Raw genomic sequence first — 27,026 nt, forward strand, 5'->3', positions numbered from 1 at the left:
TAAAAAATACACATCCTGACGAATCATATAGGGGCTTCGGAACAAAAAGTACTAAGACTTTTCCTTATAGTAAAGCACGCAGAAAATAAGTGTAAGTGATAGAACTTATTGATAAGACCTCGTATTTAAGCCAGAGACAGACAGGGGAAAAAAATTAGAAAGAAAAAAACAGTACAACGCAAATTTTACTCTTGGTAGAAGCATACGTGGGCAAGAGCCTCTTGGTAACAATACAGAATCTCACGTTACGATAAGCATATCATTGAGTTCGTGACTCTAGTAGCTTTCTGCTCAAAAGACGTTCTTGATGCATTCGACACGACTGTTGCGATAAGATTCCAAAGCAATTGATATATCGATAAGACCTTTTACCACTTTTTCCTATGACCCCTCCTGGGAGTTCATAGCGTCCCAAGACTCTCCCGTAGCTGCTGACACAGAAAAAAAAAAGGATCGTACCTGTGAAGGGCTTCCTATATCCAATTAGAACCTGAGTTTTTTGTTATCATCTGCTGTCGCGGAAGCTCGCGTGTTTCCACGGTCTGGCTGGCATTGAACGCACGATATTTCGAACCTGATATTTTTTCCATCCTACTGGGATTCGTCCCAAGTTTCGATATCCAGTGTAAACAAGGGTGAAAGATCGTAAAAGAGGACACGGTTACTTTCACAACACAATACCTTTGGCTTCGGACACTAACGCGACAACTGTCGTACGTGATAAATAATAGTCAACTCCTATTTACGTACGAAAGGAAACTATTTCAACGGACTCCAAAGTCCGAGGTTGACTTTAACAGGATGCTTCCACGCCAAGAGTCACATCTGCTGGCTGTACCGATTAAATTCTGCCAGTTGAAATTTTCGTTGACGCCCACCAAATCGATATACCCTAACTTATTTTTAAGAATGATTAATCTCCAAACTTTTCGATAATCATGTGCATGGGAGATTTCTGGTAACTTATCGTTGAAGCGTATTTATAAAATTAATTTTCATATCATCTTATGCGTTTCTACTGTCCGTTGTATAGAATTGTGAGAAGCAGACCTTTAAATTGTAAAAAACAATACGGATATTTGGACCCTCCAAAAATATATCTTGTTATGTTATATTTCCGAGAAAATAATAACGATTTTCAAAACATATCACAAGGATGCATGACAAACTAATGATATTGTGGCTAGTAATGACTATGATCGTATATTTATAGGAGAATTTCAATGAGGTCATGACCATTGGCAAAAACAGTTGCCATGATCCCGAAAACAATGAAGCTTGAAAACTGAAGGGTAGACAGAGGTACACAATAGTATTCTTCCGCTTTGAAAAAATTGAGTTTGATCATTCTCGTACATTTTGTAAATTGATCGGTATTCACAGTAGTTAAATAACACGCATAGACTTAATAATTACACTGTAGTACTCGCTAAATATATATATATATACAAATATACTAGATTTCACGGAACTTTCTAAAACCCAACTATAGTCGCCACAGATATCCAATCAAAATAAACAAGCAGGACTGAGCAAAAAGTGATTTGTCCCACATTCTATCTGCTTAGGCAAAATATCCATTGAAGTTGTATCGTGTCTTATTAATGAAATCTGGATGTTCAAAAATCACAACATGGAGACATATGTGTCGAGTCGATAGAACAATCGAAGGAAATAAGCACGAGCAAACGTGCTACTCACCGAAGGCTTTTTGCTAAGAGCGCTGGCATCACTGTACGAAGTGATTGTTACGTAGGGACTAGAAGACGATATTGGCACAGTAATCATTTTGACGAAATCACAGTAAGTTTCCCTTGAGTTACCGATTTCAGTTCAGTCTTATTATTGCAGGTATTGCTCCAATGCAAAGCTAATAAAGTTCAACAAGATCACACAACAGCTTCAATACGTTGGAACTTTCTTCCCGTTAGTCTTGTCAAGTGTAAAACTTCACGATTGTTGCTGAGATTCCACAAAAATTTTAGCACTCGAATCTAGCAATGTCAAGAACCCTCGGACTTTAGGATGAATGCACTCGCGACGACTGGAAATTCTCAGACGTGACTTGCACCGAGCGGAATGCGCTCTGGGTAAATCCCACCGTGGAACTTTAGCTGCAGGTGCTGTTTAATTGCATGGGAGTTTGGCGAGTTCATTCGCGAGATGTTTAATAATATACGCTCGAGAGAACTTCGTTTACAAGCGAACAACTTCTCCACGACGCACAACTTCGTCGATGACCGTCAGCTTCTCACGAGCGTACTCACTTTTGTGCGCATTCAAAGTGTATGCGACGTAGAAGTGCCCTTGGACACTGCCTTACGCCCGTACTTTTCCTTGGTACAAATCATATTACAACGGCCTACGTACAACTTCCCTAGTTCCTTTTAGAAGTTTTTCAGCGAGTTTACAATATCACGACGTCCCTACGGACGGACGCACTAACGTCGACTGGCCGGGAGCCGTCCCGACGTGTGCTTGTATGAATAGTCTCCTACGGTACTACACGCGTGTGCGTTCTCTTGGGAACGAGTGCGTAAATAGAAATTTGGTCGAAGAGCCTTTTCGAAGAAGTTGGGCCAACAACTTTAAACGGTAGGTTGTGTTGATGTGGTACTGAGTGAATAATAATTCATGCCCCTAATGATGAATTCTATACGAATGATACTCTGTACCCCAGGGGATCGTGTAATACTTGAGTTTAAGAAAAGTTATTCGAACGTTATTCTGCGTGTCTCAAAATGATTATATTATTTCTTATATAGTATACGTAATATATCACTAGTAATTTCTGGTTTATTTAAAATTTTATATTTACAATTTGTTGAAATATTTCGTACTATTTATGTCTTTTGTCTTACTGTGATTATTCGCAGATTCTCTGAAACTCGATATGGTATTATCTAGTAATTTCTACTTTTCTTAAAAAAAAAATTTATAGTTGGATTGTTACACAACCAGTACGTGAAAGCAATGGTAGCCAATATATTATTAAGAAATGGTATTATTTTAATAAACTGTCATTCAATTTATATTTATTTGTTTTACTTATTTCCTCACGTGTTTGCAGAGAATTAGAAATAAGTATTCAAAAAGTATGATTCGGGTTAATAAATGCAGGTTTATTCAACAGTCTGAATAAGGTTCTACAGTTCGAATGGATGAGCTAACTTCAGCTGATGCAATGCTCCTAATAGCACTTTACGTTTTGCAATTGTGTGAAAATATCAATCAATTTTTGGTTACTTATATCAATCAGACTTTTTTTCGTAAAACAACAGAACATTTTACATTGAATCAGGTAAATTTACCGTGGAACGCAGTAAAAATTGCAATTAACAATATTTGCTGTGTGCACTATAAAATTTACTTGTAGCCAATCAAAATATCGTGTATTACAAGCAATAAGTAATGAAACGGTAACCATATCCCACGATCACCGCTTTCTACAGTAACTTTGATCGTGAATTCCATAGGAAAAATTAACGAAAAATTCTCTCCGTGTAATAAACACGACTCGTACAGATGCAATATGAATATGAACATAACGCATAAAATATGCAACATTATTTTTTATTCTCCGCTACCATCAATTACTGTCAGTATGACAATAATATATAAAAAAATGAATTTTTACGTAACATTATCTCTTGCAGCAGGAGTAGTTGCGGTATAAATTATAATTATATGCACACATGCCAATTGTGTATTTCCCTCTTCAAAATTTTTCACCAATTTATTTTCACAAAGGAATTTTGACGTTCACGTCGATTAGCCATTAACACAGAAGAAGACAATAATTTGTGTATAGTGTATATTCCGTCTTAAAAATATTTCATGAATATATTGTATCTTGTACTACGTTGCAGATTTATATCACGAAATTATTGTCTACATAACCATCGTCAGCATATAATTACCGTAATTAAAAGTCACACGCGTGACTGAACCTCTTCCCTAGGTCGTTTTGACGTAATCTCAACTAACCAACGGTTCATACATTATTCTCAAGATAACGTTGACAATTATTAATTCATGCAAATTTCGGTTAATAACATGGTTTCTATAAGAAAATTTTAAAAAAAGAGCACCTGTAGTGCGCACTTCTGCAGCCAAATAAAAACATACAAAGATTAGCAATTATGACGTTATAAACTGACAATTTATGTTTCAAAATTATATAATCCAAACGAACACTACATATTTCATGCAGCTATTTTATAATTTGAGCAAAAATCAATTTCCATATACTACATAATCTTTGTACATTATCGCCTTGCGATTCATATTCTTGTATTTATATCTCGTGAAGTAAGTTATGTATTTTCAAAAAAAATTTCTTGGAATGAACCTATGTATTTATCGAAGTAGAATAATTGACCATATCCAATATTTAACACTTCCAGTACAATGGATGCGCTCCTGTGTACCGTAACATGTACCTAACGGAAACCAAACAAAAAAGAACAATCATTTTTCTACAGTAAAATAACAGGTAAGTTATCATAATTATATCATCCACGATCCAATCGAATGTCATATATCCTGTGAATATATATATATACACAAGTGGCTTATGCATTGATCATAACAAACATGTTGTTCATATGCGTAAGCTTATATTCAAAAATTTAACACAAAACACGGACAGCGCAGAATTATACATCATAGTGTCTCATTTACGTTTATGCAAAAGGTTTACAAGAAAAAAAGAAAAACATCTGGCGAAAAATTACATGACAAAGCATTCTAGAGTAAGTACCTTGAATACCGTGATACGTTTAATGCGAATAAGTCGAGTATCAACATAAAAATTAACTCGGCATGCAATAGTACGTGTAACTCTAAGCAATTTCATAATAATCCCAGTGGGAAATGATTTTTATCAATTACAACTGCAGTCTCGACATGTTGGTACCGTAAGGTTGTGTTACCACAAGCGCAGCGTAAACATAGCAAGACTCATGGCCAGCGCAGAAATGGCACAGATTTGCGAGTGCCAATATCAAACACATGCACACAGCCTTATATTCATGGCTAGGAAAGGTTCCCGATCGAAATGAGATAAACCTCACTAGAGTTATGCCGAAAGAGTAACTTCGAAAAGGTCAGGGTCATAACTGATTCCCAAGTCCGTTAGGAATTTTTATACAAATTTGTCAAAAGACTCGAACAGTGAGTAAATATGTCAGGGATGTTTGGTAGGCATGTGCTTTAACCCATAAAAATTAATATTTTTCAAAATTATCAAAAAGTAATCCTACCTTGCCCTTTATACATATAGGATAATCCAAAGTTTTAAGAAATTATTGTTATCTCGTCTATTTAGAAATTCACCATGATAATCACAAGACACGTCACTCCTTGAGATTTCCTGCACAAGTGCACTGTCCTGTGTCTTTCACTCAACTGGAATAAGTGATTTTAAAGTGACACGAATGCTAAGCATAAGGACACGTTTAATAATAGTCAAACAACTTGGCGACAATATTCTATTGGTGGGAGTATTTACCGTAGGTAAGTTCCGATTGGTGGTGGATTCAACGTGTTGACGATTGGATAGCTGCAATTTAATATTACAAACGATACTCTACAAATCACTATTCACGAGAAAAACAAAGAGATACTAGGATCTTTTAATATATAGAATGAAACATTAAAAGCGACTCTGTCAGCACCGTGGGCCCCGATACAAAAATACATGTAATTTGTTACAATAGGATTTTTGGACTTCGCACGTTGTTGTTTGTCAATTCTCAGTCCTATACTCGCAGCTGATTTTTCGAGTGATTTATATTGGTCAAGATATCTGGCACGCAAACGCTATGTGAAAAAGTCATAAACATTTTCAAAAAAATATTCAATTTCATTAAGAAGTGGAACACGCGTATTATTAAATTACCTAATAACACTGCCGGCCTCAATAAATTCTTTACACGCGAATTTTCATCTGCCGAAGCAGAGTTACAGGAAAAAATATATGCATGTAGTCTTGGCACAAAATTATTATTATGCGAATGGGAACTTGTCTGTCTTATTATCAAATTTTTTGTATTCATTTTATACAAATTCTTATACACGATACAAGAAACCTATTCTTCTTGCGAACAAGGCGAAATAATTGCTTAAGCTAATAAGTCCTTCTCTTCCGTGTAGCAATTGCTATAAATGCTAGACAAACTCCATACCTTGCTTTTCATTTTAACGAATAAACTTTTTCCTGGACTACCTAAATACTAATTTTATATAATACGTATCCTTTCAACGAGCGAAATACGTCTAATACTAAATATATATGATAACATAGTGTGGACATACTCTTGCGATGCCAAATATTGTACCATACTCTTGCAACACTATTGTAATACTAGAGCCAGTTTCATTTTTCGCAGGTAATTTTCAAGTAAAAACGCAACTAAAATTTCATGCATCGAGCAAAAAATTCATTTGCAATTTTAAAGTCTACTTTTTTGCATATGCCTGAAGGTAGTCTTAAAACTCGAAAGAAACATGGACAAAAATGAAAGAAAGGTGTTAAAATATAAAATCGTGTAAAAATATGCAAGCGACAGAGAAAATTGTGCCTTCGTATTAGATTTCGTGAATACAACTTGAACATTTATTTAAATATTTTCATCCTAACTTTGTATAAACGATTATTACAAAAATCTTGCGTTATAAATTACTGAAAATAAATGAAATTCCACATATTAAATCCCACTGAAGAGTAGGTATTGCATGAGTTACGTTCTATAAATATAGCTTAAATATAAATTATTCGTTACCTATAACTCTATTGTTTTGTCACAAACAAACATATTTAAAAAACGATTATCTCCTTATGAAGGGATCCGAAAATTCATAAACAATATTTCAACGAACACGCAAAAAACGGATGGTCGGATTTTCATCGTTTTCAAAACGTATAAGGTGAATTCAAGCAGCTTTGCACACTAGAGAATCAGGATATAATTGTCGTTTAACCTACTGATCTTTAGACCATAGAACTCATTTAAGTATGTATATTGTACGTATTCGAGTACGCGAGCGAGTGCATGGACTTATTCTTGGCATTTTCTTCCCGTGATATTTTATTTTAATTCAAAAAAGAATGATTGTTAATTGGCATTAGTAAATATGACACGATAGATACACAGCTGCATTTGATCTTGATCAGTTTCTATACGCAGCAGCAGGAATGATAATGAATTTTTCTTAATAATCATAAACTAAATTACTAGAAAAAATTGGAAACTTCATTATGCTACAATATACAGAGATATCAAGTTGTTATCGCTTCACACCTTCTTACGACGTATGTATTCGATCTTCACTGTGACGAAGTAGAAATAATATTTAAAGCAGGCTTTTTGTGGAATAAAAGTTTAATGTTGCGGATAAAAATGCCTTTGAATACTTACTTGAATAATAAGTAATATATTAAAACGATGAAGCAAGATGCATACACGACACTAATTATGTCTCTTTTCTTTCGACATACAAGCGAGTGTATGTGAAAAAAGTACATGTACCAAAATTAAAAGCGAACCGTCGAAATTTACAGGAAAAATGTATAGTTTGATACTCATAATAAAATGTTTACTTACGAAAGTATAATATTATATTTTATTCAGAAAAAATTTTAATCAAATTAAATATAAATTAAATGTTCAAACGTCGCACTTGACATATATTTTTCATAACATTTCGTATTTCCTACAATTCAATAAGCAACTTGAATGATTAAAGAAAGTAAAGGCAGTAAAGATCACAAATTTAATCATAAATAATGATTAAAACATTACAACAAGTAGATCTTGATGAGTAAAACATTATGAAAAGATTTTTACATGTATTATATACTTTTTTTTACCGATTCTAATCATAGTTCTAACTCTCTGTCAAGTGCAGCATTCCTGTCGTTCATATATATTTCACTGGCTATATTCACAAGTGAAAAGCAAAGAAAAAAGAAAAGGAAATACTACAAACACTAACAATAAGTTCGAGTGGCAAAGAGCTAGTCATTAGGCTCACGCATGGCCAGAGTGCTTTCCACGTGTCTCTATTTTCGGATGATCTCCGTTCTACTGCCTATAAGTATCCTAGGATGACTTAACAAGTCAAGCCAAGCCGTTCAAACATTGACCGCAATATCACACGATTACAGCATCATTTCTCATTTAGGTGTAATTGATACCTGTAGTGTAACGAGAACCACGAAGATGAACAGCAGTATTTATACATAAATATTTTTCCACGAAAATTCATTGATTCCGATATTATTTGCTGGGCTACTAACATATTTTATTAGTATTTACGATTGTCATTAGTATTCACAGCTGATCACGTACTAATTTCTTAACCTGATAAACGGGAAAGACGAGTTAACTCGTCATGCGAAACCTTCCGTGATTATGGGTATTGCGGCTATACGTAATTTCTTAACTTAATAAATTCCCCGCTTAACAGTTTAAAGACATGAATTTTCAGCAAAACATACGAGCCATTATGTTTTTCTATAAAACTAGATTTCATAATCCCATAAAAGTCCTAATTATCAATTGCAAGAAATCTTATATTCAGAATGAATATATCTTTAATTTTCTCTTTGAAAGATTTTCCGACGAATTATGGATAATCTAATAAATCCAATGTGTCACCTGTAGCGTTATGCCATAAGATTTTTACCGTAAAATCAGGTAATAAATCGTTTTTAAGTTTTGTTTTCTTTTGAAGTAGGCTTACTGAATTGTTGTTTAATTTATATTTATTTGTTTCAGCTATTCTCTCACATATGTGCAGAGAATCAGAAATAAGTACTTATTCGAAAAATATAATTCGGCTTAATAAACGTCGGTTTACTGAACAGTCTGAAGATGGTTCTAGCGTAGAGAACGAATGGATGAGCTAACTTCAGCCGATGCAATATACCTAAATAACACTATACGTTGCGACGTGATTTTTGGACTGACGGTCACAAAGCGACTCGAGCTACCGATTCAAATAACGTTCCCGCTTTCTGGTTCCCTTCGAGTCGCCAGCCTGCTCAGAAGCTGCGCTCTCGGATCGATTCGTACAGTTACGTCAATGCTCTCGGATGATTTGTTATTGTTGATTCGAGGTCGAGAAGCTCGAATCTGCCGTGAAGAGAGCCTTGACGCGACGGACCCACTTGCGCACAGACCCAATTCGACACAAATGACTTTTTATAGCAAATTCTGTCGAATTTTAAATAAATCGGATAAACTTAGGTACGAACGATATCTTATTATAATACATTGTATGTGGTATTACATTAGTTTACGGGAGGTTTGCTTAGATAATTAGGATAGGGTGGAATTTTCAAAATTTGGGAGACTAGGTAAGTTGGCGGATAAGTATATAGTCGACTCGTCGTCGTTGAGTGAATGGCGAAGCGAGTGAGTCCGATTAAACAGGACGTTAAATGTTTGAAAAAGTTCCGTCAGATAAAGATAACATACAATATTGTTAAATGACTAACGAAAAAACGCTCGGGAGGCAAAAATTCGCATTTGTATCGAATTGGGTCTTTGCGTAACTGGGCATCACTCGTCTCGGCGTACCAAGTTGGTCGGCGAAGGAGACTACTCGATGGAGATCTCTCCACGGGCCGGTAGGGGAGGAACCCCCTGACCTGAGATAAAGACGTGGAGGCCACCTGGAGGCAGCCTTGGAGGATATCCCGATTTTTTACGTAACGATTCGCTAAGAAATGTTCTCGATTTAGTTTAAAGGGACGACTCGAGTTAATACGAGTTGCCGGCTATAAGGATCTCAATCAATCAGAATGATAAGTTCTCGAATTTGACTATTATCAATTGATTGCTTTAAAGCAGCCTGTCTTGGGACACCGATTGGGAGGCCTCGAGCTGCCTCGCGCTTCTGTACACGGAGAGAATTTTTCATTAAAAATGACGGTGAAAGTCACGGTAACCACGGGACACCGTGGCATTTCGTAATATATTGCCTATATATTTAAGAACAATTCACGAAAACATCCTAAAAAGTAAGCACGATACGTCAGCTTTTACCGAAGTGTACGGTAAAATTGTTAAAACTTGAAAATATGTAGTGTAAAAGTATAGCTTGTACCTTGTTGAATTTAAAGTCATCTAAAACAGCCGAATAATCTCGTGTGCTGCATTCAATTTTACCGTGTACTTTGAAGTCAACCACAAAAAACATTTACATTATGAAAGGCAGTAAAAATTGCAAGTAACAATATTTATCGTGTGCACTGTGAAATTTATTTGTAGCCACTCAAAATATCGTATGTTGTAAGCAATGAGTAATAAAATGGTAACGATGTCCCGCGATCACTGATTTTTACGGTAACTTTTATCGTAAATTTCATAGGAAAAACGAACGAAAAATTCTCTCCGTGTACCTTCTACAAATGAGCTACGTTTGAAAACTATCCTAAAATTAAAGAATACTGGCAAGGATATCCTTAAGTCATGAAAGTCATTTAATCGTTAATTTATACTGAAAAAAAAAAAAACAATAACAAAAAAGTATCCTCTAAGTTCCGTACGGATAAAGCAAATGCAAATTGTATTAATGCATAAATCAAGAAATCCTAAAATAACATTGACGATTTCTTTGATGAAAAATTCGAAAACATTTAAGTAATACGTGAATCAACCTACCCAGACTAAGAGGTAAATTGTGCAGCATTGTACAAGGAAGGACGGAAAATGTAAAATTATGTAATTAAAAGATGGAACCATGTATGGCAGGGAATACATGTAACAACCCGAAATGGTATATACGGAAAATAAACCCTACTACCTATCCAAGCTATTATTAATTGCATACGTACAGTATGGAAATTTTCCTAGTTTCATAACGAAACCCGAAGTTGGCGCAACTTTAGAAAATTTACCATCGTTGCCAAACTGTCTAGAGAGTTCCTCTCGAAATAGATAGGCACATCACGAAAATCATTCATTCACAAGGGTGCACACAGAAATTATATAAGAAAATACTTGCAACACTAAAGTCACACGCTTCTGTTGCCTAGAATGATAAATTTAATGATTCCACAGGGATAAACAAAGTTTCAAGATTCCATTGATTATCCAATCCTTTCGGTTTTGCGCATTAAAGAAAAAAACAATAGATACCATACAATATAACGTGACGTCAAAGGCGGAAACTTCAGGAATTTGCTACTGGAACACCTGTTCCTATATACAATACATATATACATATACTTATGTATATACTCTTACAGTATGGACACTTATGTGAATTTACGCACGTCTTCCATACATACCTAAGGCGAGCACGTGATGTACTCGCAAAGCACATTACATCACTAGGTGAACGGTTGAACCGAAAAGTGCATGACTCAAAATTTACAATCGTGGATAAATATGATAAATGGCGACCACTAACCGTGTCCGAATCCTTGGCCTTGAAAAGATGACAGTAATACAGCCCGTCGTCACCTTTAATGAGATAAAGGAAACTTCCGCCCTTGGAGTCCTGTGAATTCGGTGGCACAGGTTGTGGCTTTGATGCGCTGCTTATCGGATGTCGAAATAAAGGTTGTTCCTTGTGAGATGTATAGGCCGAAATACATCCAGAGGCAATTAGAAGATTCACCTAAATGAACCAAAAAAAAATACGATATTTGATTGATTCTAAACCTTGTTCTCACTCAAGATGAAAATATCAAATACACAACAACTAAAGTTAAAATGATATTATGAAGATGGAATAATTGATCTTATAACATCTCCTGACATCTCGATAGGCTGTTATATTGCTATATATTGTTTATCTTTTTATTGTTACTTGAATGAAAAAATTAAGTGAGGTTAATTTTGACAGTCCTTTTTGCACAAAACCAACCGTAATCGATTCGATTGAATGTAAACAGATATATATATATCTGTATATATATATATATATTTCTCATGATGATCCTGCGATATACATACTGGATTGGAAAAATCAGAGGTACATTTTATTACTGGAAAATTACTAACGTGACGTCAAATACGGATATACGTGAGGATGGATAAACAAAGTTTAAAATCACTTTGTCGCGGGATTAGGCGCGTGGCATGTTTGATTGTCAATGCTTTTCAAACGGAGAACAAAATTGCGCGATCATTCTTAGGTTAAAGAAAAGTTTTGTGCCACATTCATGAAACGTAAAAAAAATCCCCATATAAAACAATCCAGTAATGTATAAATGTCTTCCTTAGTGGAAACTAAATTAACATAACAACGGATCTCATAAAAAGTTGCCCTTCGTATCGCATGATTTTTCCCGCAGCATTGATGATCTTTTTCACCACTAAGCCGCATAATATATTTAACTTGCACACCTATTGGATCTTGATCGTCCATAAACTAAGCTAATCAGAAAGAAAGATATTTATGGATTTTTCTTGGCACAAAATTAATGTGATCAACGTGAATTCACATAATTCAAGATTTCTCTGAGAACAATAAATGTAAACTTCATTAGTCGCCACCGTTAGGTTACGCGCACACCTATCCATTGGTTGGTTTGACCTTCCCAATCCCTTCCCATTCCGTGACGCCCACATCGTGTTTATCGGAGGCCGTAAAACGGTTTACGCAATGAGTTTGAAATTAACCAACGGAAAACGGCCGCTTTATACCGGTCTCTTTTATCGATTTAAAGGACTAGGACCATAGCGCAAATAAACCTAAAGAAAAGGCATATATCAGAATAGAAAACCGGTATCCATGAAAACAATAACAACAAAATACAACCTCCTAATTGTCTTAATCAATATTCAAAGTGGACGTAGTAAACACGCCTTGAATAAATTATATGAATCATATCTAGCAATAATGAAAATGCTTTTTGTGGTTTTTTGGTTTTTTTTCTTTATATTTTTATCCCCACTCTGTTGCCAATCCCAGACGACTTATAATCACTGCTTGAACAATCGATAGGTTGCATTAAGTCATTCGGCTGTTATCATTGCGATAAACTCAATAATGCTGTTAGACAACAAAGTCACACGCGCGTTTAAGCCACTTTATTATTATTCTCTTGTTAATTCTCACTTCGTACTTGCGATGCATTTCACGCTATTAAGTTTGTGATACTGTTTATACTGTTTGTATTTCTCGAATAGCGTCAAGAGTAATTGTTAAAAAATAATACTTATAATTTCTGTAACTTTAATTTTCGAATTTCACGCCTTTGTTACATACCTTTAAATTCCATACTAGCCGGTGCGAGTTTGCAATTCACTCCAGTGTGGAATTTAAGGGTTTAACATGAAATTTGACATCCGTCAAAATGACGGGTTCCGTAAATCTAGTGTTAAATATGACAGTGAAAAATAGATTAACGCAAAAGAACCTTCGTCCACTGAAAAATATTATTTTTCTTATACCCAATTGGAAATAAAAGCCAGAAGTTGTAAGAAAATTTACTTTGTAGGTAGAATGTCAGAATACAATAAAAGTGGAATCTTATAAGTCATTAATATTGACATTGGTTTACCAAGAGACAAGAATTTTCTACTGCGAAGTTACATAATGAAATATTACTAAATACCATAAGAACTTCCGACGTGAAATATTTCAGGGGACACGATGACGATCCAGCATCCAGTGTATCATACGTGCCGCGATATTATGTTTGTCGTCAGATTATATGCGCAAACAGTTTCGACGTGAAACAACCTTATGTATATAAATGTAGAAAAAAGCAATTCGAAGAGATCTAATTGTAAAGAGAATTTATAAATGGCAGAGACTTGTTAAACATATTTTTTTTTTCCTAAATAACATTTACGTCTATGACGTATTTAAATACCCAAATCTGTATATGAAACGTAACCCTATGTGCAAATGTAATGAATGGTTACTGACATGATAATTATTATTGTGACAGAGTCATTTGGATATTACAGTATACGGCTTGAAAGCCTCTGCACACGGCAATCTTTCACAAGTTAATTGAATGACGTGACGTTCCAGCTATTCTCGGTTCTGTTAGAATTTCTACCATTTAGTAATAGCGCTTAATGGTAAACAGTGTACTGATTAATAGTCACGTAATGGCAAGTTAAATTAATGGAACGATTAAATAAATGCAAAGAAAATACGTACTCTGTTACAAGTTCCTCTTCTCTTGATCTCACTTATAATCCAAGGTAGCATGGGACCGCTGAAGCGTCGGTCCATGGCCGTGAAGCCCAAATAATCAACAGGAACGAGCTTCATCGTAAAACTTCAGTTTCTTTCAAGGACTCTTGATTATAACTCAAAATTATAATTTGAGAACAAACAATTATCGTCTTTTAATTAATTTTCACATTCTGGCACAGTTACACAGGGATTTTCACATGAATTTGCCGACCCCACCGGAACCCAATTGTCAAGTAGCTTCGTCCACTTCGTTTTGTAAATATTCCTAATTGCAAAAGGTTTAATGATTAACGTTAATCAGATAAAAATAATAACCTTAGCTTATACAATGCCAATTTCATTACTTAATCGATCAAAGTACATTTCTATCTATCAATTAAATACAATGACACATGACTGAACGAACTAAACAGTTTGAGTGACTTTTCTATCAATAGTAATGTTCCGTTGCCCAATAAAAATTCATGTGTACGAATATCGTAATCGGGTAATGATAATCTGCTCAAAATTACAATCTGTAGGCTATTGTACTTGAACGTGGTTGACCTCGTTTTGCGATCTTGTGTTACATTTTTATGAAACGGAAGTTTATGTTTATGAACTTTTTAAGAATTCTTTACGATGCATGCGGCAGGTGAGATCATTACGGAATACGTACATATCAACACACTGCTTTGACAAATCAACGATATACGATGAGAACTTCTATCTGGATAGATAGAGCGTTGGCTGATAATATGCACTTGGATATCAACACAAGTAGAGCTACGCCTTTGTACAGATTTTTTCCAGCCAAAAGCTAGTCCGAACATTCGCGTAAGTAATGCTAAACGTGAACTGAACATCAAACATTGGCATATCGCGTTACTGGTCTTATTTCGAAGAGTTCTCGAAGATTTAGGTAGTGGAAGCAAATATCATAGCATGCGACCAGTAATTTTGACAATCAATCAAAACGATGACGCGTGTAATTGTCATTTTCATTTATACGGATCGGAGCTTATAAAAATGTATTAAAATTTTTTTTAATTACATAGCCTTTTAAATTACTATTTTGCACGTATACGGGTATGTATTATATCGTAACATCACAATTGAGTGATTATATTGGAAATTTTTAAAAAAAATTATTACGGAGCAGTATAAAACTCTTTTTATCCAATTGATTATGCGTGAAGTGAAAATCAATATAATTTGCATTGCATTGTTCAATAGAAATTTCAGTATACACTAATGACTGTTTTTTGTGTAATTATGGAAAATTACAGAAACCACAAACAACCTACGGCTTTTTCATCGTAACACTGAAGTCTATATTACGTAACGAATCACGTCCGCATGGTTTCGTTCGTGCTTAAACTAGCAAGAAAAAAAAACAAGGGACCTGGTTCGAAGTAACGTATACATTAATATATGTATATTGTTCAGTAATAGTAGACGATAACTAGGTAACCCGTTTACGGAAAATGTAATCTCGCAGAAATAAAATGGAAAATGAAGAATTTTTAAGGTATATCAATATTATTAGATAATTTATAATTTGATGGTACATACAAAATATGAATCGAAAATACGATTATATACGTAAATACTAATAATCTATTAAAGCGCATAATAATGACTCCTAACCTACAATTCCGATTTTAACCACATATTATTGTACTTTCTACCATATTCATGATAATTCCACCATACTTATTACGCACTACTCTTGCTAGCCTATATATATTACAGTATACGGCTTGAAAGCCTCTGCACACGGCAATCTTTCACAAGTTAATTAAATGACGTGACGTTCCAGCTATTCTCTGTTCTGTTAGAATTTCTACCATTTAGTAATAGCGCTTAATGGTAAACAATGTACTGATTAATAGTCACGTAATACATAACTCCACCCGAATGCCATTAAAAGTATCTTCACATGAAAACCTGTTTTACCGGAATTCATGAAAAACAGATAAAAATATCGTATTAGAAGCATAGACAATTGAATTATAATATATATCATATTGTTTCACTTTTCATTATATAATAGAAGATAATCCGTAAAATTTATAAGAAATATCAAATAATAAAAATATATCTCATGAAAGAGATGATCGAGATTTCAAGACGTGAATATAGACTTACTAAACACTACGTGACTCTCACTCGTTAGAATTTTAATATATCTTCCAATAAGAAAGTGCTGGTTTAGTAATGTAAATGATCGATGGTATCAGGGAATGTATCATCAAGGCACTTTTGTTTTGAACAGAGAATTTCTACGTCAAGGTTGTGTTTGGTAAAATAAATTGAAACATTCACAATTCATACGTATTTCAACAAGGTTAAAAAGCTTTCAAATTGACAGATGTTACGAGGTTAAACACCTTTATCCTCGAAACTGTTTTTCGTCGTAAGATTTATTCCCTACTAGATGAGGAAGAATTTTTCAAAATCGCAAGGCGTCAGATCATTTCGATAAACAAATCACCCTAAATATTATTGATAGCACAACAAACTAATTGTAATGGAATGAATCGCACGATTGTACGCGTCCAGATACTGCTTGGTTTTAGCTATAAACATAGATACGACGATATCTTACAACTACCTGTCACCTTTACCGTTTTTTTCTTTTGTCTCCTAAGCCTTCCTTTCCTTTCCCGCTCTTGCTAAAATTTTCTCACCTCGATTCCGTATACACCTCACGAGAATTTTCACATTTCCAAAAGCAAAGAATTGTTTCACATCTAACGGAACACTGCACTAGGACCGATTTTAGAGCGTAACTCCTATTTTAGAAGAATATCGACGCGAAGGATGACGCGAACTCGACAGACAGCTGACCCAGCGTTCCATCTTAAAACTGATGTTCATTCAAGTGTCAGGACTCGGTCTGTTTGGAGATACATATCACGTCATTGAAAGCCGTTGCAATATCGTTAACAGACTGTGGACACTCTTAGAAGTGTACACGCGATCACGAATTTTACACGAATACTAAAAACACTATCGTTGCAACGGGGAACATGAATACTGACATAAACCGAAATGCCTGTATTTTACCGAATTATGGATCGCCATTTGGAGCATTCGCTCTGCCATCTAGTGGGCACGTTGGGAATTTCGATTCAGTCCTCTGGAAACAGCAGATAAGGTTGTTTTGAACACGTCGTAGGAAGAATGACGTTTCGAAGGCAATGCAGCGTACAAGCAACCTATCTGCCTATGTTTATTCAAATTATTTGAAATTGCAAATGTATCTACGCAGTTATACATAAATTTAGTACTGTTTTATTAATACAGTCTCTACCGATATCCAGCTATATATATCGTTTTTGTTTTTGGTAAGAAATACGTATATTCTGTTGTTGATCATGAATACATCTTATATAAAATTAATTTTACATTACACATTTTATGTGAAAATTAATCAACTGATTCTAGGAGTTCTGCACTGTATAAGCGATTCTGTAAGCCTTAAATGTTATCGAAATTCCATACATAATGACATGCAAGTATATATTAATCTGCAAGTTTATTTTTTGTTTATATCATTTTTGCGTAAAATTAAAATACTGGACGAATATGTCCAACTTGTAATGATAACAATCTGGATAGACTTTCTTCTCTAGGGGTAGTCAAAAATAAACTAATTATCGGTATGAATTTCGAACTAACTCGTTCAATGATGTTTAAACTTACCTATAGAGTTCATCATAAATATAAGTTTATAATAAGTATAATACTAAGTGTTAGTATGCATGAAGTGAAATCGTTCCCGTTCACTTAATTTTATGGTAAAACCACTTTCAAGCGATGAACAGTTCTGTGTATCTTTTTTTTTTACATTTTAATTAGAACGATCACCTCTGCAGTCTTTTTTCTGTTAAAGAATTATAACCTCTACGACTGAAAAATTCTTTGTATACATTACAAATTAGATATAAAATCAAGTGAAAACTAAAATCTCACATAAAAAATGAAAATATCGACATATCTGAGAAACCCATTAAATCTTTAAGAGTATAACAGCAATTCTAACCAAAAGGTAATACAGAGTATATAATATCATTAATCAAATCTCCTGTTTCGAATGTTGTAATTGTAAAATATGCATTTTTATGAAAAAAAAGGAAATCAGATAAAGTTTTCAAATATCTTTCCAAATAAATTGTTTCTATTACCGACGTACAATATCAAAGCAAAAGACTAATATATACGCTGTGATGTAAAATGCTCTGGCTTGCTGACGCGTCTGTAAAACTGTATATTTAATAATATATATATGATGATTTTTAGACTGGGCCTACATATCGAAAGAAAAAAAAAGAAAGAAGCAAACACTTCTTAGAACCAAAGTGTTTATTTGAAAAAAAAAATCGTCACTTTTTGATAATGAATTTAAAATATAAAAAATGTTGTACCGAAGACATCTGGACGCCAGTCCATTTTAAAGTGGATATGACAAACTGGTTTCATAATGACACCCCTTACGGTAAAACCTACTGTGGGAATTTACAAGCCTGCGACAGAAGAGACTCGCGGGAGAAACTCTCTTTGACTAACTGGCAGATTCAGAATAAAGAAAGAAGCAATAGTTCAATTACAACGACTATTTGTCCAAATGAAAGTATTAATTCCGAAATAAGTCCATCATATATTTGCTCAAGCAATATGGAATACTGCAGTCCAACAAATCAGTCAGCTATTATCAGGTAACTTTTCCAAGTAATCAAACATTTGCTGTTTTGTGATAATTTTATTATTTGCAGATTTAATGATCCGTGTGATTGCTATTTAAGTTTAATATCCAGTAACAGCCGAGTATTTGATTGCATATCAGAAAGTACTGGAGAGAATATAGTCACAGATGAATCAAATGACAGTTGCCAAGAATGTCTACGAAATAAATCACAAGCTAATGTTACTCAACGTAAAAAAATGCCTGTAGAAGAAGATCGTTTATCGGAATTCGATGAATATTGTCAATACGAAGATTGGGAAAGAATATATAGGATTTTAATGAGAGACAACTGTATTGGAGAAAAATTAACGGACAAACCGATTGATGATTATGTATCATGTAGCAATGATGATTTACCTAGACCTCACAGAAAAAATGAAATGCATGCGGATTTGAATGATAATATTTTCGTAAATATGAATCGTCCGAAAAAATTGCATGGGCATTGTATGTTTTATAAAGAATGCGTATGCCATGACAAAAATAAAATCGTTTGAACAAACAACATAGATTCGCACAGAATTGTTCTTCGATAAAGAGTTTAGACATTACCAATTTTATTTCACATTACAGTAGATAATGCAAACTTTGTATTATACATGAAAACAGATGCGCTCCGTAAAGAATGCAAATACATTTATATTTTGATTGCGTAAGGCGTACATGTACGCCCTGAAGGAGTGGCCGTTAATTTGCCAAAAGCCATATAAGCTGTTGACTATACGAATACGCAGCTCGGTGTCGGAAACTGTCGGCGCTCGTCACTTGCAGCACACTGTCTGTTATCAAAGGGTTAACAACCCACTGCTTACATGAACAAGAATTTAATTTTATTTTCCTTTGTTGATGCATAAAAAGTTATAATGACACGAATCCGTTAATTACTATTTACATTGATTTTTCGTTCGAAATATTTGCTTTTTTTGAAACTAAATAAAGCACTATTAGTCGTTTAAATTTTTAGTATATTGCTCATTACATTCTTCTATTTTTAGAAAATAAAATTCGTCTGCTTAAAAAAAATTCATGTATCATGTTTTTTCAAATATAATTTATCACGGCCAATGAATAACTGTCAACCTTAATTTGCTTACATGGGTGTGAAAACATTTTTCAAAATAGTACATAATGATGCGTCGCACATAGAAGTATGAGGATAATCGTCACAAATGATACTTGATAATTTAGTACAATCATCCCCATTCTGTTTGTTATCTTTACAATTTTCATCGCAAGTAAAATCTTCCCATAATTCTTCGTTACAACACTCCTTAAAAATTCGTGATTTCTCTCTTATGGATATCTCTGACGCTTTCCAATTATTTTTATATATATTGTTGCTCAGAGGTTGCGATTTCCTCTCAGTATTTGCATTCGTTTCACAATTGACCCTCGGAATATTTTCCGATGATTTTAATACACGCTGCTCGTCTTTCTCCACGTGACCAGCATCTTTTAAATTTAAATCACGTTTCTGAATCGAAATCTTTTTCTTATGGCTTTTAATGTTAATTGGTTCACTCATCGCAACTTTTTCCATATTTCCTGTTTTCTGAGTGTTTACGTTGCGAAGCTTGATTTTCGCACTTTCTTGAATACCAACATGGCGAGACGATGGCAATGCAGAAATACTACTTGTCTTGACTTCTTTTCTTGTAGGAGTTACCGAAATTGCTTTATTTTGATGTTCTGGTACTGCTTGAATTTCTGATTCTGTTTTATCTGCTGGTCGTAGGTGATTGTCAACCGCGTTAACTTCTTGATCAGTATATTGTAGATTTGTTAGTGTAGTCACAGTGCGTCGTTCTGATGAACACTCGCAACTAACTGAAATTATACAGCATATAAATAATTGCATATAAAAGTATAAAAAAAGATTTCTTATAAATATAGGTTGTTAATATATTCATTACCTATCAACATTTTAATTTATAGTGTTTAATTATAATATAAATAATCGAAATACGGTTATATGAATTAAATGATTGAAAGGATTAATAAATCATAGCTTCTTTCTTTTTTTCATTGTTATTGTGCAACATTTTAATAAATATAACATATTCGTTCTAATATGTAGATCAATAATTCTAAATGTCTTTTATCAAATTTTTTTTGTTTCACAATGCCTATATTGCATAGTTTGTGAATGATGAGTCTGGTAAAACAAACCTTTTTTATCAAATTCTTCTTTAACAGCCAGTCGAAGTGTACAACCCATAACGTCGATAAAAGTTTTCGTAAGTCGACTTAATTGAAAATTAAGTTCGCTCTCTAATCTGCACGGTAAACAGTCATCATTAAATAATTCCGAAGCAGATCTTCTGCGAAACCAGGAATCCAAGTCAAATTTTCTCTCCCTCGCTGGTTTACACGCCTCGCAAATACCTTCTTCTTCAATAGTAAATAATAACTCTTGCTTGATGTTTTGATCCATATCAAAAACAGAGGTTCCCTCTTGTACGAGATCGTTGTACTTATTAGATTTTTCGGCTGAATATCCTGTTTCATATATTATTATAACGTTTATAAGATTCAATTACATGAAAAATTAAACGTATTATCAGATCATAGAACCTTCTAATTTTGACACATTTTGAATATCAGTTTGTTGAGCTTGATTATCGAACTTCAATGTACTTTCATTTAATTGGGGTAGATTCTTCAGTCTTGTTGAACTTTCTTGAGTAATTTCGGAAACTTTTAATTTATCTCTGTCTGTGTTGATTGTGTCCATTTGATCTACTGTAACTCATTGATTAAAACATTAATTAGTATTGAACTGATAAAAGAATTAATCACGAGTTTTGTTTCTACATTACTCATAAATTCAATACCAACTTCAAATTCCTTCATATGCTAAAAATACAAATATATCCAAGTAACTCACGTTTACCCTCTTTTTCATGAGATAGAAGAAAACATTCCACTGATTTCGATAAATATTCCAGTTCATCCTCATTCGCTGATATTTCTGAAGAAAATTTATTGACCAATAAGTACATAGAATCACATTATACTGCCTTGTCTATACATTTCGTAATATACCTTTTTGTTTGAATAATTCATTTTGCATATCATTGTTCTGACAACACTGAACTTCTTTTGTACATAGTATCGCATTATTCGTTAAAACCCCTTGTTGCTTAACGTCATTCACTGTCTGCATTTCTTTTATACAGGCTGACGTATTATTTGGCGAAGTTCCTTGCTGCTTGACGTCATTCACCGCTTGAACTTCGCACGTACAATTATTTATTCTTTTGCCATTAAGATCTTGAGTAGGATTTATTTCTGGCATGACTATCGTACATTGCAAGTACCATTCACATTCATTATCTTTATCTTCAATAATGTCAGTAGCTGGCAATTTGACACATTTGGCAATCGCGGGTTTTTCGTTGCAATTATTTTTTGGAATAATAATTTCCATTTCTCTGGCATGTGGTGTATCTAATTCGTTACAGCAGTTGCCATTACAATGAGTATACACTGGAGAATAATATGGATCGATAAGATCGTCTATCCTGTTAAACAATAAATATAATGTCTTGCTCAGCTTATAACTTATTTATTCAGTATGTGGGATTATGTATTATTATGTAAATTATATTTTTCACCATACCTTTCTACTTCTTGGGAGACATTCGTGCATGGAATAATTGCTTCATTTAAATCATTGGAAATATCATTTTGGTTTGGATTATATAAAAGTTTGTTCACATTGTCATAATGCGGTTGGGAATAACTTGGACAAGGAACTGTATAACCATTTGGTAATTCACGATCCAATTTTTTCCAAGGACAAGGAGGACACACAGAATATTGAATTGGACTCTTTACTCTGTCGTTTGTATTTCGAATATTATATTCTTTAGTAATAATATTGTTATCGTTGCTGTTTTTAGGCATGGCTCTTTCCTTTGTGCACGCAACTGAAATGCTATCACCTATAAATAATTTATGTAATACCATGCATATCGATACCAACTGAAAGATCAAATTCTAGTAGATTATATGCATATATCGTATTTCTTACTTTTATTTTTTATATATATTGAAGCTTCATTGGACTTATTTAATTATAATGCAAATGCACTGTGTTTTACAATGATAATAGTATAAAGATAAGGCTCAAAAAATAAAAGTAAATAATAATAATTAGTAACTGATTTTAAAAATAGAAGCGAATCAAATATGCTCATTTAAAGAAACCTAATAATTTTAAAAAAAAACTTTGGTGATTACTTTTTTGAATGATATGTGTAAAAAACGTCACTTATAAACGAAAAAGAATTCATTTTACGAACATGGGGTAATATCGGACATAACGGGTGAGGATTCCGATTTCTTTTGTAACTTTTTCCTCTCATTGTAACTTTGCTTGTCATGAAGTACAGCATTTGTGCACGGAACGAATTGCATTTGTGAATTAATATCTGGACCCGTGCGATGTTTGAATCTTGTTTGTCGGTCACCCTTTTTCTTTCGTTTCTGTGCAACTGCTGTGTCCGAACGTGCTATGGCTTTAAAGTAGTCCTTGTGTTGTTTACACGATGGACCTTTCTCTGCAATTAATGAACTCCTGGATTTTTCTTCTTCATGAATTGCTTCCTCCCACATTTCCGTAACCAGTGGATACCAGGGGATTTCCGATTTATGTATTATTCCTTTTCTCGAGCATTGAATACTATGAAGATGTTCGCGTTTCCATCTAAATTTCATAAGAGTTCCTAATGAAAGATTGCATAAAAAACTACAACAAATCTTTCTACATTAGGAAATATTTTAATGAATAATCAGGCATCTAAGAACGTGTCGTTAATCCAGCATCGTAAATAAAGATACATACTTTTTATATGTAAGGTGGATATAATAAAGAGAAAAGCCGTTGGAATTCTGTTCTTGCTGATTCAAACACGGTTGACACTTACATAATGAGTTACATCAGATTGCTTGAAAGTTCTTAGTAATTGTAAAGTTTTGTGTGACAATTTTAGATATGTTTTCAACGTACTTCTCGCCTATGAGTTTAAGTTGACGAATACAGTCTGCTATGGACAATCCTGGCATATTTAATTCTTCAATGATGTCAGTGAAAGCTTTATGTTTAACATTGCAATTTAGGTATTCCGCGTCATATTGATTCCAAAGGCATCGATATTTTCGGTATAAACGTAAAAAATGTGTGGTATTTTTATTGTTCCATTTAAACTGCATATCTTCTAATATGTATTCTCAAAAGTTATGTACACAAAATTTCGAATTTGATAATAATTTTGATCGTAGACAGTGCGCGAAAATAATGACAGCAAACCATAGACTATTTGAATGAAGATGTGGGATGTCATAAATATAGCATTTCAAAACTTAGCATTACTTTCGCCAATAAGTTCCTAAGCTCACTAATTGAAATTTTAATAAAAACGAACAATGTTCATCTATGAATTACATGACCTGAGTATAAATGCAAGATTATGCTTGTCAATTATACAGCTTTAGTCCAATGGCGATAACATGAATATTGGCATTTACTTCTAACAAATCAACTACTCGATCGGAAAATGAATAGTATCTACATTCGGATTGCCGCAAATTCAACGTTGGACCATCTCGAAAAATATTCAGGATTTGTATAACCTTTTTTTTATATTTATCCCAGAGATAAATTTAATGTATATTAATAATATATGATAATAAATTAATATATATTACATACGATAGAGGATTTTAACTGCGTACAAGGTGCATATTTAATTGAATATGATATTTTTATGAAAATAATTATTAATTTAATGAAATTCCTCATTATAATATTTTCAAATACTTGATACATTCATAGATATATAATTTTATATTCTTTTACGATAAAAAATACCATTTAGATACGTAGAAGCAGGCCATCTATTTTTCAAGCGACTGATTTAATGTTTTACGTTCAATGCATTGAATACGTATACGATTTCATATATTATGTAACTTTCTCTTAATTGCAGCAAAATGTATATGAATTACTGGCTGCTCCTAAAATTGGTGGTAAGCATTCATTAGTTGGTAAACCGCAACTACACATTTTCTTCTCTTTGTATTTTATACATTTGATGCAGCTATGACTGCAATCGCAATTGCAAACATGTTTGCAATACGTATCCTTAAAATCTTGCTCGGCTTCAAACAATTTCTCTGCTGACATCATCTTCTTTATCCGCTTTTCCAAATTCATTGCAGACTCTGTAATTAGCATTCACATGTACGTTTATTATTCAGTTTATTGGATGTTCTATGAGAATAATAACATGATAGCAAGCTTACCAAAATCTAAATTTTTAAGTTGATTAGCAACACTTTTTCCAAATAATTCATATTTATCATATATTTTATTTCTATTGTTTACGCAAGAATGAGCATCATCTCTTGTAGTTCCCACGTAACACTATAATAGAAATCTTATACGTATACCAATAATTAACTAGAGTATAACAACCCAACTTTTTTTTATATATAAAAAAAAAAACCTTAGCATCCTGCTTCCTGTTAGGAACGTCTACGTCATTAACGAAATTTTCGACGGTCTTATTATCAGTCTGTGCTTCGTGTTCAGTTACGGAATACTCACAAACGTCATTCCCATTATTCGCGTGTTTCACTCTAGTTTGAGACCATTTTGAATGGTTCTTGCATTTTGTATATTCTGTACTTTTATCATGAGCAAGTACTTTTGCTTCAGCCTGTGTAGACATTTTCTTATGCCCAGATGTTGATGTCTTTGTTGATACTTTCTTTCGTTTAATATCAGTTTGCAGACCACGTTCCAAATGTAGACGTTCATTAGACACTTTTGAATATTTCCGTGGCTTCATCTGGTGTGCATTCTGACGCTGATGACTCTTATATGGATTACAAAGTAAGATAGGGTCCATATCATATTTAATAAAGTGATCCACATTTGTATCACAGCTTCGTAATGATAGGCAACCGCAATCGATTGCAGAATCATTATTTTCATCAACATCGTAATTTTGTATCCATGGATCGTCATCATCTTCATCTTCATCTTCATCTTCATCTTCATCGTCATCAGTAAGATAGGTCAGAGTCTGTACAAGTAAATATGTGCAAGGATGATACCATAAAAAATGTAATATTATTGTTAAAGGCTTCATTTCTTAGCATAATGAAAACTGACGTTTCTTTACCTGATCAGGATCCTCCAAACAATCACAATATTGAGTCAAGGGAAAGAATAACTCGTGCAGCATTTCAAACCAACTGATTTTTGGCTTGTAAAATTCCCCATTGTATATACTGATATTGATTTTTGAAAGTTCGTGACAATATTGGCGGCGCAAAAAAGCAATTCTTTTAACACACTCGCACACAGTTAAATCAGGAACTTTCATGGATTCCACTATCTGCTTGTAGGATTTGTATCTGTAGAAATGATCTCTAAATTTCGGATGAAATGGACATCTTAGGAGTTCATAGCGTCCGTAAAGCGCTAACAACTTTACTGTTAAGTTTTCATTCCATATAAATGTCATTATAATTGTTACACCTGATAGATTATAATATTAAAAGTAGATGCTACTAATGAACTAGCACTGCTACGCTAGAAGTATGTCCGTTCTTTCTTGAGATAATCACAATAAAAGTGAATTTATCAGATCATTACAACAATTATAAAACAATTTTTTCATTTGTAGTAAAAAAATAATAAATATCGACCCAGAATTTTATGCCATACAGATGAAGTTTGCAGCTGATCATGTTTGAGCCAATTTTTCTCTGGATGTTTTCAAAGTAAACTTAGAATTAACTGCTTTAGAGTTCATTTTGACTGAATTTTAAGATCACAAAGTGAGAAAATTAAATCGTATATCTACACTACAAACAAAAGTTGACGCCTGCGATCACATAAAAGGAGTGCTTTCAATTAAAAAAGTTAAAAATAAATGCTTGTGCTAAAAATAAATACCGGTCAGCATAGCAGCTTGTGAAAAAATTCTATATGGAATTATAGAACACATGAGCACGTTGTCACCATGTTAATCACATCCCAACTGGTTTTATCAGAATTAGGATGTTTTTTGCATTACATGCAGAGATAATTACTACATATATG

The 27,026-nt window shown here is 33.6% G+C and overlaps 4 protein-coding genes across 10 annotated transcripts in view; 1 reads left to right on the forward strand and 3 right to left on the reverse strand.

Moving 5' to 3' along the window:
- Positions 1–17,096, reverse strand: part of LOC107263637 (TBC1 domain family member 4) — a 30,586-nt gene extending 13,490 nt beyond the window's left edge. The window contains exons 1-3 of one of the 7 annotated variants that reach the window (XM_015731059.2): positions 16,785–17,096; positions 14,137–14,440; positions 11,425–11,634 (exon numbers count right to left, since the gene is read on the reverse strand). In XM_015731059.2, the coding sequence (XP_015586545.1) occupies positions 11,425–11,634; positions 14,137–14,250 (324 nt within the window). In that variant the 5' untranslated portion in view covers positions 14,251–14,440; positions 16,785–17,096. Of the gene's footprint in view, positions 1–1,701; positions 2,425–5,264; positions 5,418–11,424; positions 11,635–14,136; positions 14,441–16,765 lie in introns of those variants that run through there. The other 6 variants (XM_015731060.2, XM_025080972.1, XM_025080971.1 and 3 more) reach the window with 6 other exon arrangements.
- A 263-nt stretch (positions 17,097–17,359) lies between these two features.
- LOC107263642 lies at positions 17,360–19,419 on the forward strand. Its single transcript, XM_025080976.1, has 4 exons — positions 17,360–17,507; positions 17,608–18,211; positions 18,463–18,878; positions 18,936–19,419. The coding sequence occupies exons 3-4, from the start codon at positions 18,559–18,561 to the stop codon at positions 19,402–19,404; spliced, it is 789 nt and encodes a 262-aa protein (XP_024936744.1). The 5' UTR covers positions 17,360–17,507; positions 17,608–18,211; positions 18,463–18,558; the 3' UTR covers positions 19,405–19,419.
- Positions 19,420–19,972: 553 nt separating this feature from the next.
- LOC107263638 lies at positions 19,973–24,568 on the reverse strand. Its single transcript, XM_025080974.1, has 8 exons — positions 23,922–24,568; positions 23,215–23,618; positions 22,530–22,854; positions 21,953–22,431; positions 21,795–21,878; positions 21,482–21,649; positions 21,077–21,406; positions 19,973–20,734 (listed from the first exon to the last, which is right to left on the reverse strand). Exons 1-8 carry the CDS (start codon positions 24,122–24,124, stop codon positions 19,998–20,000), a joined length of 2,730 nt encoding a protein of 909 aa, XP_024936742.1. The 5' UTR covers positions 24,125–24,568; the 3' UTR covers positions 19,973–19,997.
- Positions 24,569–24,714: 146 nt separating this feature from the next.
- LOC112493791 lies at positions 24,715–26,898 on the reverse strand. Its single transcript, XM_025080975.1, has 4 exons — positions 26,101–26,898; positions 25,420–26,001; positions 25,217–25,337; positions 24,715–25,135 (listed from the first exon to the last, which is right to left on the reverse strand). The coding sequence occupies exons 1-4, from the start codon at positions 26,443–26,445 to the stop codon at positions 24,891–24,893; spliced, it is 1,293 nt and encodes a 430-aa protein (XP_024936743.1). The 5' UTR covers positions 26,446–26,898; the 3' UTR covers positions 24,715–24,890.
- Positions 26,899–27,026: the final 128 nt, after the last annotated feature.

Source organism: Cephus cinctus, unplaced genomic scaffold, assembly GCF_000341935.2.
Source record: "Cephus cinctus unplaced genomic scaffold, Ccin1 Ccin1_scaffold0160, whole genome shotgun sequence".
NCBI lineage: Eukaryota > Metazoa > Arthropoda > Insecta > Hymenoptera > Cephidae > Cephus > Cephus cinctus.